Consider the following 12,911-nt stretch of genomic DNA (forward strand, 5'->3'; position numbering starts at 1 on the left):
GGAGCTTCACACAACACACCTGCTCCACTCGCTACTCCAGCCAGACTCTCTCTGCCCGCGCTCCACGCGGCAGAGTTAACACTCCCAAAGATCCTACACACTTTGATTCTTCACACGACCTATCGATGTAATCGTTCGATAGCAGTTTTCCCTAGGCAAGACCCAGCGTAAAAATACAAATAATATTTACGAAACAAACCAATTATACATCGACATAAATGCATAATATATATATATATATATATATATATATATATATATATATATATATACAAATAGTAAAACAATTACAATATGTAAAGACACAGAAATGTCATATATTCAGGTAACAAAAATAAGGAAAACAAATTATAGTACAATAGATGGAAATACGAGGATATGCATTTCCGGCGTTACAAACTGAACTCTGTATCTAATCCTAAGTGGTAGTTTTATGTGGTTGTTGCTGAGGATGCTCTTGCGAGTTCAAAGCTGCTTATTTAATATGTGAGTGGTAACCGGTACGTTGTCCTCACACTTTCCACATCAGAATAGTATCACGAGTCAGCGATATGGAACTCTCTCGAAGTTTCTCTGGCGGAATTTGTAAAGTTCTGTAACATTAAATATTTGCCCCATTCAAGCTCACTTTTCTCCGTTTTGCTTCTCTCTCGCTCGCAGTAAAATTGTACATCTCTGACAAGACTCATAGTCTAAAATTGTACAGTCAAGCCAAATATACCTGCATTTCCGATGTGCAAAGGCAAATAAAGTTGGAATTACTGTAAGTGGTACTTTGAACATACCCCACAGTGCTATAAATCTGGGTTTGGCAATAAAAACGAAAATTTGAGAATGTTCAGGAGACAGCTGCCCTGTGATCGCTAAGGGGCAAAGCCTGTTACGTAAGATGGCTGGTGACCCTGCAGCGTACAAATGATATGTCATAGTGAGGACAAATGTATTTCTATACGTCACTGAACAGCAAAAAAGCCGTCTAATCCATTGCTAATATCATGAGTCAGCACCTGGCGGAACACCCAGGAGGGCAAGAAGAAACGAGTTGAAACTTTATGGGTTGAGGAAGTATGCAATATTATTTTGGTGACTGCAAAATTGTGTCAAACATAAAACAATGCGCCGCAATGAGCCCTCTAACCAGTAGGACGTTGCGCCTTCTACGTCCTTCGCGTATGCACTCATTAAGTTGCGATGTGCGTCACAAATTCGCCGTATCGCCTCCTGAGACGAGCTGCTCCTCAACTGTTCTAACTGGTCCTTCACACCCTGAGTACTGGTGCTGGGACGAGGAATGCGTCGGATCTGATGCCACACATGTTCTATCGGAGACAGATCTGCGGAGCTTGTTGGCGATAGTACTAACTCAGCATCACGCAGACATTTCATAGAATCATCTGTCAAGTGTGAACAAGAACTAATGTGTTGAAAAATGGTAACACGATACTGCCGCATAAGAGGTAACATACGAGGACCGAGGCTGTTGGTGACGTACGGCTGAGCCGTCAGAGTTCCCTCAGTCCCCACCAGCCGTGACCTGGCTCGCCACAGTACGGCTTGGGAATAGCCCCGTTCTGAGTCTCCAAAACAATGAAATAATAGGACCTCTCCTCACGCCACCGCTTTGCTTGTCGACAATGATCATCCGCTATGGTTCAGAAACGCCATTTATCGCTGAGCATAAAACGGTGCCATTCATAAGCAGTCCGTGCATTCCGGTTACGGCACCACTCAAACCGGAGCTGTTTCCGTTGTGGCGTTAACGGCAGTCTACGCGTGGGATGCTAATTCCCTAACGTGGCAGCGTAAGTCTCCGACAAATGATGCGGGATGACACAGAGCGACACGGAGTCCATTACACGTTCTCGGATGGCGGGCGTACAGACAAAGGCGTTATGATGTACTTGGTGCAGAGTACGGTGATCCTTACTTGTGGTGGTCAGACGTGGCCGACTGGAGACTTGGCGATGAATATGCCTGCACTCACGTTTCCATTCAGTCCAACATGAGGCCACTGTCACATCTAGATGCCTCACAAATAAGGGCATAGCACGATTCGACCATCCGTTAAATGGAGACCCCTAATGAGGCTCCTTCTAATTCTGTCGCACTTCGTCAGACTAGTACTCACGGTCATTGCGCCCTTGACGATGAACTGTCATCATCTGATGTTTTTCTCGCCCCCTTCTGTATCCTAACAGGCCTTATAGGAACACTAAACACCAATAACATTATGCACTCTGGTGGCCGGTCCACCTGTCACGGAGAATTGCAGCTGTAAGCATTTAAACACATGTTACTGAAGGGTACATGTACCTACATACTAGTACATTGACATTCAATCAACCTTCTGTGCGCTTTAGGTTTTTCTCTTTTTTTTTGTTTATGTTATGCAGTGAATTTAAAATATGAAAATAAATCACCATCGACACAGTTTGAGAAAAGTCGAATAATCTGAGCCGTATCTCCAGAAAGGGTCGAAGCCAAGTGAAAAAAAGAAATCATATGAACAGATACTGTGTGCGGCATATAGAAGCGAGTCACGTAATTGGCAGATTAGCAGGCACACTTCCCCTGGTGGAACATGAAATATATTTAAGTTTATAATCTCAATATAACGTTGATTTATACAATAACTGATAGCAATGCGTCACTGACGAACAAATGACAGAAGAGAAGCTGCTAGTATTTTGGCTAGCTCCGCTCATTGGCAGCACTCAGTGCTCTAGAAGTTGGTGCTCGCGTGGTGTTCCGTGATTCGAAACACATTGGAGATCTTTAAGAATGTTGGAAAACAGACACTCACGACTAAGAACAAAACTTAAGAAACACGTACAATTATCCTGACCTTAGTATTCAGCATTTACTGGTTCGATGCATTATTCTCGGAGACAGTCTTGCATTAAAGGCGCACTGTAAACTGAGAATGTAACTTCTATGCCTCATGTAACATATACTGAAAATCTACTCACATATCTTTTTAGATGTTCACGGACATCAAATTCGCCGAGCCGACGGATTCCATACTGCATCTCATGGCCAACGCATCGTCACAGACTTTTTACTACTATCAATTTGCCTACAGAGGTCCAAATACGCCCTTGCCGCAGTATCCAGGTAGGTAAAGCTCACTTACTTTATAACACTTTTCCAAAATCGGCACCGATTATCAAGATGAAAGTTCAGATAATTACAAATCTTTAAATGAATCGTTGAGAAAATACTTTTGATAGTCTTATTTATGTCACTCTTTGCTGTTTTTGCCTGAATTGTAAATTACATTGCTTCAGTGTACATTTCGAAGCTGTTTTCGTTGTACGAATATTTTCTTAGAAAACGTAAGAATTCAGTTTCTGTAACAGCACAGTTATGTCAAGCTAATTTTGAGAAGGGCATACCAAGAAGGAACACGATTCCAAAAGCATCGTTGAATAGTGTGGTACAAGTTGCTTGAAGCTTACTATTAACCACAGAGAACTCATTTGGCTGCAACAGTAAACACAGAATGACCGGGAATAATCTATTTCCAAACTTTTCGCACTCTTGTCATTTCATGGATACATTTCAATTCAGTAACATTATCATTGTATTACAAGCGACGGAGGAGGATTTAAAAAATTGTGTTTAACGTCCTGCCGACAGTGAAGTCATTAGGAATGGAGCAGAAGCTCGGATTAGGGAAGGGGAGGGAAAAATATCGACGGCGTCCTTTTCAGAGAGACCATCGAAGGATTTACCTTAAGTTTTTAAAGGAAGCCACGGTAAACCTAAATCTGGATGGCTGGACGGGGACAGATGACATGTCTTTCCGAAAGCGACTCCAGTGTCTCACAAGATGTGTCTTCTACAAACTAATGGCTATCACAATGTGGCCCTCGGTATACGGCCAGACTTATCTTGACCAAAGCAATTACCGCTGTACTCAGCACGATTAATGATCGCCTTATCTCTTTTATCTCAAAGGAAGCTCTCAAGCGAGCACTGCACCAAGTCGTGACTGTTTCATCACAGTAAGCGATAGATAACTAATATAATTATGTTCATTAATAACGCCGGTTGCTTATAACTGTTTTCGTTTTTAAAGAAAAGAAGAAGTCATCTCACAGTCTCCTGGGTCTTATCACTCTACATCACACGAAAATATATGCTAACAGCGTGTTTTGATTCTCAAAGCTATACGGAAAAAACAAGAAGTGATGACGTCCGTAAAATGTTAAATAAACCAAAGTAGGTGAGACGTTAACTTCTCTTCTGTGATAGTTATGCTGGTACCCGCAATGGTGGTGTTCATCATATCCTGACGGGAAAAAAATCCCAACACCATGAAGGAGTTGTACGAGATGAACGAAAGTTGTTAAGCGTGTTTGTACGTCTTAAAGATGACGTCTACTAAGATTTCACGCCAGTCGATTAAATTTGGTGCCAGAGGCGCCACTATGAGGATGCAGATCGGGTTTGCTTCAAATACGAGCTGTAACGGTCGTGAGCGTTAGTTACCCTTGAGATTGGACGTTGTGAGTTAATGTTAAGTAAGATCGCCTTTAAGGCAACAAAGACGCCACTATCAACACCTCAATGACTTTGAACGAGGCCGTGTAATAGAGCTATGAGAAGCTTGTTGTTCCTTCTGCGATATTGTAGAAAGATTGGGTAGGAATGTAGCCCCTGTGCATAATTGCTGGGAGCGGTGGTCAGGGGAATGCACTGTCGCAAGAAAGCCGGGCTCAGTATGACCAAGTAGCACTACCGAGAGGGAAGACCATCATGTTCGGCGTGTGGCTCTGGTGCCTCGTACTGCATCTACAGCAGCAAATCTACAGCAGTTGGCACCACAGTGACACAGTGAACTGTCACAGATCTGTTACCGCAATGTCAGCTCCGAGACAGACGCCCTGTAGCGTGCACTCCACTGACAACAAACCACCCAGGTTTGCAACGTGTGTCGTGTCAAGGGAGAGCTCATTGGAGAGCGGAGTGAAGGCCTATTGTATTTTTGATGAAAGCCCTTTCTATCTCGGTGCCGGTGATGACTGTGTGTTAATTAGAAAGAGTTTAGATGAACACATGCAACAACCTGTGTATGGCCTAGACATACTGGGCCTTCACCTGCAGTTGGGGTCTGGTGTGCGATTTCGTAGGACAGCGGGAGCATTCTCGTGGTTATCCCACGCACCCTAACTCCATATCTGTATGTCAGTCTGGCGCTTCGACCCGTTGTGCTGCCATTCATTAACATCATTCCAGGGTTTGTATTCCACTAGTATAATGTTAGACCACATACCGTCGTTGGAAGCCAATATGCTCTACAGAGTGTCGTCAGGTTCCCTTGGCCTGCTTGATAACCAGGCCTGTCTCCAATCCCGCATGTACCGGATATCATCGGACGACAACTCCAGCGTCATCCGCATAACCGAAAAAGCGCAACAGGCATGGCACTCAGTCCCACAAACTGACAACTGGCACCTACGCGACACATTGCATCCACGACACCATTCTTCCATTCAACATTCCGGGGGATAGATTAGTTTGTAATGAACCAGAATTGCACATTTGCGATGTGACCTTGCAACGTTAAACACTTAGATATGTTACCTAGACATACGTATTCCCAAAATTATTGTATATTAATTCTGCCTTGGAGGTGGGATTCTTTTCCATTAGTGTGTGTTGTTTATTCCATGCTGCTATGACGACCACAACATGCTGAAAACACAGTGTTTGTTTCAAATTAAAAGATACTTGTTATTCTGGAAAATTACTTCTTTTGAGAAATTTGTACCGGCTGAGGACCCACACATAAAAAACGAATTGTAATTATATACTAAGACGCCCATCAAGGGGGACATTTTGGTGGAATGAGGGGTTAAGAATCGTGCACCATTTGATTTTCATTCCAGGCACTTTCTCCATATGTGTGCTAAACTGTTGTACTATATCCTACCAGTATACCATGCGAGATGAAATACTGTCATGCACTTAATCGTAATTATGCGACTCAGTTTCTTATTTCCAGCAGGTTATATTCATTTCCAAAACCCCTCAGAGGAGCAAGGAAATAGTTCCTCAAGCAGCAGTGAAGGAAATGGGGCTTCATTTCTGACGAGCGCGCGGCTCATGGCTTATTGAGTCTTAAGAAGAAGGAAATGTGCAATATTTGAGTTGTGTTTGGTTCTGTGACTGACAGTAAAACCCTGGGCTATCTTTTTTAGAGCAAACAGGATCCCCAGTGGTGAACGTTAATAAAACTGACAAACTCGAGGAACGGACTACTGAAGGGAAATGGAGGAAAAAATGTACTATGAACATGTGTCCCGAAATGCATCGTTGCGGCGGTAGGCGGTGCTGACAAATAAAAGTTCCACAGACCAAGTGCCTACAGATGACGATTATGCAGACTAATAATGCCAGTTCTGGTAAAGGCTGCTTCGTCTGTATAGAGGACTGATGACAGAAATCCTATAATTGTCATGGTCTGCTGCAAAAACCATCGACAAGAACCTTCCCGTAGAGAAAAATCTGCTGCTGATAATCCTTGTACTCGTTGCAGTTCGTAGGAATAGTAACGGTTGTCATGCAGGATATACATAATCGTACTTCGGCTTTCATCATGTGGGCGGGACACTGACCTGCAGCTTACACTAAGAGGTCGTTTCAATTTCCTGTATAATGCTGTCCTACAAATCTGGTGTTCGCAAAGTCCGCTCCCTCCCTGCATGTTCGTTTGTCTGAAAGAACCCATGATAACATAAAACACCCAAAAAGCGCTTGAAATATTGTGTAATGTGGTTGTCAGTGAGCGTACTTGTTTTGGTATAGCCGTGCTACCTCTCGACTGTTTCCATCTGCTTGGCCGTACAGCAACACCAACTAGGCCTGTTCCCAACGTGAACACAGGACTGTTCGGCTGCTTGCAGTACACTTTATCAATCACACAACCTGAAACACACGTAGAACACACAGCACGTGGTCAGAGGAACATCCATTGGTCAACCCATCTACTATGGCAACGACGCTTTTCCGGACACATGTTCATAGGACGTTTTTTCCTCCATTCCCAGTCAGCAGTCTGTTCTTGTAGTCTGTCGGTTTTATTAGTGTTCACCGTATATATCACAGAAACAACGAACACGATGAAAATACCTTAAAGTCGGAACGCGAAAACATCTCGTGTTCTTAGCTGTGATGATATTATAACTTAAGACGCTATACACCAAGCAATGTGGAAAGTCTTTCGTTTATTTATTTACACTGTTTACCCCCACATTGGGTCGCTAAAATCAAACGTTATGCAATAGAGTTAACAATGAATAACTTTAGATCGTAGCAGTCAACAATTCTTTCCTTTCCCAAACTTCATTCGAAGTCATGTGGTGGCTCGTTTTTATGCAAATATCTGAGTCGTATGTATTCGTTTTTCAGCATCAGCTTCTCTTCTCTCTGTTGAATTTGGTCTTTCTTAATGTTCATTTTATTTAGACAGATTTGTACTCTTTAAACCAGTTGCCTTTTTGTCTTGCTGTTCCAAAAGTAGTCAAAAAGTTGTTTCAGGAGTCTAGTATATGGTAATAGATAAATACGTCCTAAAAATGCAATCCATTTAATAGCATTGTATCTGCAATGGATTCACTTTCTTAGTAAATCACCGAATTTGGAAAGAGTCTCTTCACAGAAGGTTCACATATCTTTTTCAATTCACGAACAATTTTCTGTGGCTCATAATTAAATAGTAATGGAGACAATACAACACCTTTTCGAAGGCCAGTTCGAATCCCAAAGAGTTCAGAGAATTCATTTCTGTATCTTACTCTAGATATAATATTTCAAAAAGTGACCGCAGTGAGACTGACCGGTTTCTGATGTAAACCAAATTCTGTAAGGATAGACAGGAAAGATTCATGTTGGTTACTGTCATAGGCTTTTTTTAAAGTTGGCGGAGGTGATCACTAGCTTCTAGTTTCTGATCCTTTGGTGTTTCATTATCCATGACAGATTAATAACTGATATTCACTTAATTCACCATCAAGCTGTTAATGAATTCTGGATTACAGATCCGTAGAAAAAAAATTTAAGTAGTATTGAGCAAAGACGTATCTCTGTAACTATTAGGATCCGATCTATCTCCTTTCTTGTGTAGTGGATGGATTATTACATTTCATTCCTCTGGAAATTTTTCAGCTCACAAATATATAAAGATGTTTGTGTGAATTCAGAATAGTTTGTGCATTTGCACACTTCCAAAGTTCTGCCACTACCTGGTTGTGACCTGCTGCCTTATAACTCCGAAGTAAATTAATCGCAGTTTGTGCTTCGTCTGGATTTGGGGGGAGAGGGTGTAGCTTTTTCCGGATGTGTTTTATTTCTTAGATAAGTGTCAAATTCTAAATAATGTTCGGGTTACACCCCATTTAGTAACTTTTTGAAGTGTTTAGCCAAGATCATTGAGTTGTCATAATTGTTATGTCCTACCTTTCCGTTCATATCTTTCATCATAAGTGTAGACGATGTATATTTCGATTGGTACTACTTAAATGTCTGACGATAGACTTTAGTGCGTCCTGTTGAAATTTCCTTTTAACTCTTCTAATTTTTGTAGCCGTGAATTGATCAATTCCTCCCTGGAACTTTCAGTTTTCTTTTTCTGGTCACTAACGAAGCTTTATGCCGGCACAGGTTTCCTATGTCGCATTCCTCATACAACCAATTACTTAAAGGTGTTCCAAATTATTCGTAATAAGTAGGATTATTAACAACATAACTAGTATCATAAGTTCTTTTTGTATCCATCTTCTGGGGTTTGTTTTTCCTTTCAGATGTCAGATTGATTTTCGTTCTTGGAATGAAGTAGTCTGAGTCAATATCGATGCTAGGGAAGACTTTAATATTACAGATTTCATTATGAAATTTGCGATCCGTGGCCACATGAACAATCTGAAATTCCCCTAGCTTGAGGTTAAGACATTTCCAAGTCATTAACTAATATGGTTTTCTCTTCAACCTTTTCGTCATGAAAACCTACCGATATGTAGTAAAAAACTCAATTAATCGTTCTCCATTTCTGTTTGTAAGTCTATGCGCTGGCTATCGTCCCAGTACACTTCGAAATTTCTTCTTTCGCCCGCCCTGTGTTCGTATTAAATTCACCAAGTAGAATTTTAATATTTGTATGCGGTATGAACGTTAACAATCAGTGAAGTTAATCCCAAACTTTTGCAGTTCCCTCCTTATCACTTCTATTTTTAACGTTGGTTGGAGCACGAACATTTATTATTGCGTTGATTTTGTTTTCTGTCTTAATAATTAACGATACCATTCTTTCGTATTAGATGAAAAATCCTCAGTGGAATCAAATATTCTATTCTGTACCGAGAAATACACTCCGAACTGGGGAACATCTTCTATTCCCTTTTCTCTTGGTGATCCTTTATAAAGCCGATATCCTACTCACTCGATCGGATCCCGATCGGCATGACATAACTCTTGAAGAGTTTTGGTAACTATCTTGTGTTAATGTAAGATATCTGTTAGATGTTTCATCTTACCAACCTTCCTTACAGAATCGATATTTGTTGTGGCAAAATACGAAAACATGTTTGGTTTCTTAAATTTTAGTCTATTCTTGCGTGGAATATGTTGCATGTGTACGTGTGTATATTCAGTGCGTCACCAGGCGCTCCGTATCGTCTTAGTCCTCCAAGAGCACTCCGTCATATCCAAATGGTGTCTTCGCTACCTAATCTTGTGACTCTCAAAATCGTTAGAATTTTTCAATAGAAGACTCCGCTTATTTGTATGACTTACTGATCAATGATCAAGTGTCTGACCAACTTCAGGTTTTACAATTCCAAATGTAATCTGGAAAGTTGATGGACGAAATATGTAAGAATGAAAAATGAGACTGATGAGGTTTGTGTTCGGTCCCGGAGAGCCATTTTATTTCACTCAAGTCCGCCAGCAAAGCTGGTGTGGAGCTCCCCATCCACCTTCTACAACTCACCATAAAGGAGTACATTCTTTTCATATTACGACACGGTAACATGTTCGTGGAGTCTTTCTTTTGTGTATGCGGTGGGTATTTCTTTTCTCCTTTTTAGTGAGAGACTGTCTGATTAATGAATAGGTAACTATTGATTAACATAAAACAAAATACTTATACCCAGAATTGTACTTAGAAATCTTTGTAACACAATAAAGATTTCGATTTTAAGTTGACAAATATTATGATTTTCCGATTTTCTCGGTGTATTTTAAGCAAATTTCTAAAGATTAACTGGATGAATATTGCCTCCAGGCATTAATATTGTCCTTTACTACTTAACCGTTAAACCATTCAACGCGATTGGGATCATTTTTATATGGCGGTGCCACATAACACCTGAAATCGTATATCTCAATTATATCAAGTTTTTCGAAATAATGCCAAGTGAAGTGCAAGCTTTACATCAACGTTTGGTGATAGCCGCGACCATCTGATTATGAGAAAATTGATTTATGGAACACTTAAAAAGAAGGGAGTAGTTACGATTATCTTTCTGTTTATCCATGTGTAAACTGACAGTCATGGAGCTTGAACATGACAAAATCATACTTCTAGTTGTTGCACACAAAAGGCGGAGACATGGCTATTACTTTTGATTTATGTCATAAGATATAGAATCATTCTTTTCTGCTTAAAATACATAAAGAATGATGAAAGACACGTAAACACGCCACCAGCCACAACTGTTAAAAGTTGTATTCCGAGATGTTCACAGAGAAGTGCACCTAATTCCCGCAAATTGAGTGATTTTTTCGGGCTACGAATTGATTATTGCTACCGCGTTCCTGGGCTAACAAGAAGTTATGCAGGGCAGATGCAGTAGGCGTGAGAGTCGGGATTCAGGAAGAGACTGATTTAAATTTTACGATTTGGCAAATACTTATTGCACATTGTTTCGAGAATCTGTCGTGACCGTCGAAGATGACCTGAAATAGAGTCGCGTCAGGTGTGCTTACTGACTGTTGTCATTAGAAAAAAAAATCGAAACAGTTGAACGATTAACCTGCTGGTGGCCGTGCTGGACGGCTAAATATTAAATTAGACACAGGGCTCTTGCAGAAACGAATTAATTTTGTTAAACAGAAAGTAGGAAAAATGAAGAATGTAGATAGTTGTGAGGAATGGACAAGCCAGAAGGGTTTTCTATAAAAAGAAACAGGTGCAACAAACCGAACGATGATGGAAGGAAATAAACTGTCACGAGCTTGAATGTGTGCATGTAATATCTGTCGTTGATTACGTAGGGTGCAATAGTAATGTTGCAGGGAAGATGGTGGGCAGTTGACATGTCATTTGACTGGAAAACGGCGTCAAATTGCTCTTAGAATTATAACTTCCTAATTTGTGGAGATTTTATGTGATTATATGGTGCCAAATTAAGGGTGTTAAGTGCGATATTTTGTTTCACGAATAACACTTTCTTTTGTAGTTTGTATTTTATTTTTTTCGTGTCGAATTGTATGTCAGTGGGCTGCAGATTAGTAATCAATTTTATTTGTGTGTCGAGAACTTTGTTTCGACCAGCTTTGACACGCCGACAGTAACTCTTGAGGCCACCAATCAGCGCTTTCCTCTTTCACTTTTGTTAAAGGCTTTCTCCGTCTTCTCGGCTCTGGTTCAGTAATAAAACTCTCACAACTTTTTACTGTTCTTCTGGAACCACCATTCTCGTTTATTTTACGTTGAGCAATGTCCATCTCATGCAGATCTGTCTCTCACTTTTGGAACTATTTTAACTTAAATGACTTACGTCTTAGAGACTGTCTTTATCCATACGGAACACTTGTCCGTTGAACATTAATCTTCTTCTTTTAACTATCATGGTTATTATTTACACCTTACATTATATTTAATTTACTGGATTTCAGCTCAACGTGTTCATCAAGCCATCTACTGCCTCATATCTTTTTTTATATCTTGCATACTCTTTTAAATTACTGAGCGATTAGACGATTTATCCTTTTCGATTAATGTGCAGGTCTCCGATGTATACAAATCATACGTTCTTAGGTAACAAGATAAGAGTTGCTTCTTCTTCTTTTTTCTTGTAAGAAAAAGTCTTTGTCTATTACACAATCTTCAGTGCTTATATTTTCTATTCAGTTACCATATGATCTCTCCACCTCTTTCTTGGTCTACCTATTGATCTTTTCTCTATTGGTCTACAATTCATTGTTATGAGCTCTGTCCAGAAAGTAAGTTCTGCTTGGTAATAAAAACAAAAAGAGTACATGTATGGAGAAATTCCTTATTGGAGAGACACTACAAATCTTAATCTATCAGTCTACGTAGTTCGTACCATTTTGTACGTGGCTTTCATAGCGTGACATACACTGAACAGCCAAAACATTATGACCACTACTCACCGCAACGTTGCATGCCGCCTGGTGGCGTTGTCGGCACGTGAAGCAGTAAGGAAAGTATGAGGGCGGAGCAGAGAAAGAAGGGGAATCACTCTAGCAAAGATATTGGCTGTAAATGAGGAAATCCATTGGAATAAGCCACTCTGACAAAGGGAAGATTATTAACACGCTGAGACTGATCAATATCTCAAACTACGAAGCTGGTCGAATGTTCACATGCTACTGGCGTGAGCATCTATGGAAAGTGGTAAAAGAACAGTGAAACTAACACTGGGCGCTAAGTGGTTAGACGTCTATGAACCCTCACAGAACGTGAGGTTCGGAGGCTTATCTGCTCTGTAAAGTAGAATAGATGGTGATCTGTGGTATCCCAGTGGAAATAGCATGTTGGAGTGCGCACAAGTATTTCGGAGAACACTGTCCGTGATACATTGTAGAACATGGAACTCCGCAGCAGACAACTCCTACTCGTCCCTTGTTGACTAAATGACATCGACAATTATGATTTTAGTGGG

General features: G+C 40.6%; 1 protein-coding gene across 1 annotated transcript in view; it reads left to right on the plus strand.

Annotated features, from left to right (window-relative positions):
* Positions 1-12,911, plus strand: part of LOC124715283 (acetylcholinesterase-like) — a 97,253-nt gene that overhangs the window by 66,019 nt on the left and 18,323 nt on the right. Inside the window, exon 10 of the mRNA XM_047243091.1 lies at positions 2,982-3,114. Within this exon, the coding sequence (XP_047099047.1) occupies positions 2,982-3,114 (133 nt within the window). The remainder of the gene's footprint in view (positions 1-2,981; positions 3,115-12,911) is intronic.

This window comes from Schistocerca piceifrons, chromosome 1, assembly GCF_021461385.2.
Source record: "Schistocerca piceifrons isolate TAMUIC-IGC-003096 chromosome 1, iqSchPice1.1, whole genome shotgun sequence".
NCBI classification, from domain to species: domain Eukaryota; kingdom Metazoa; phylum Arthropoda; class Insecta; order Orthoptera; family Acrididae; genus Schistocerca; species Schistocerca piceifrons.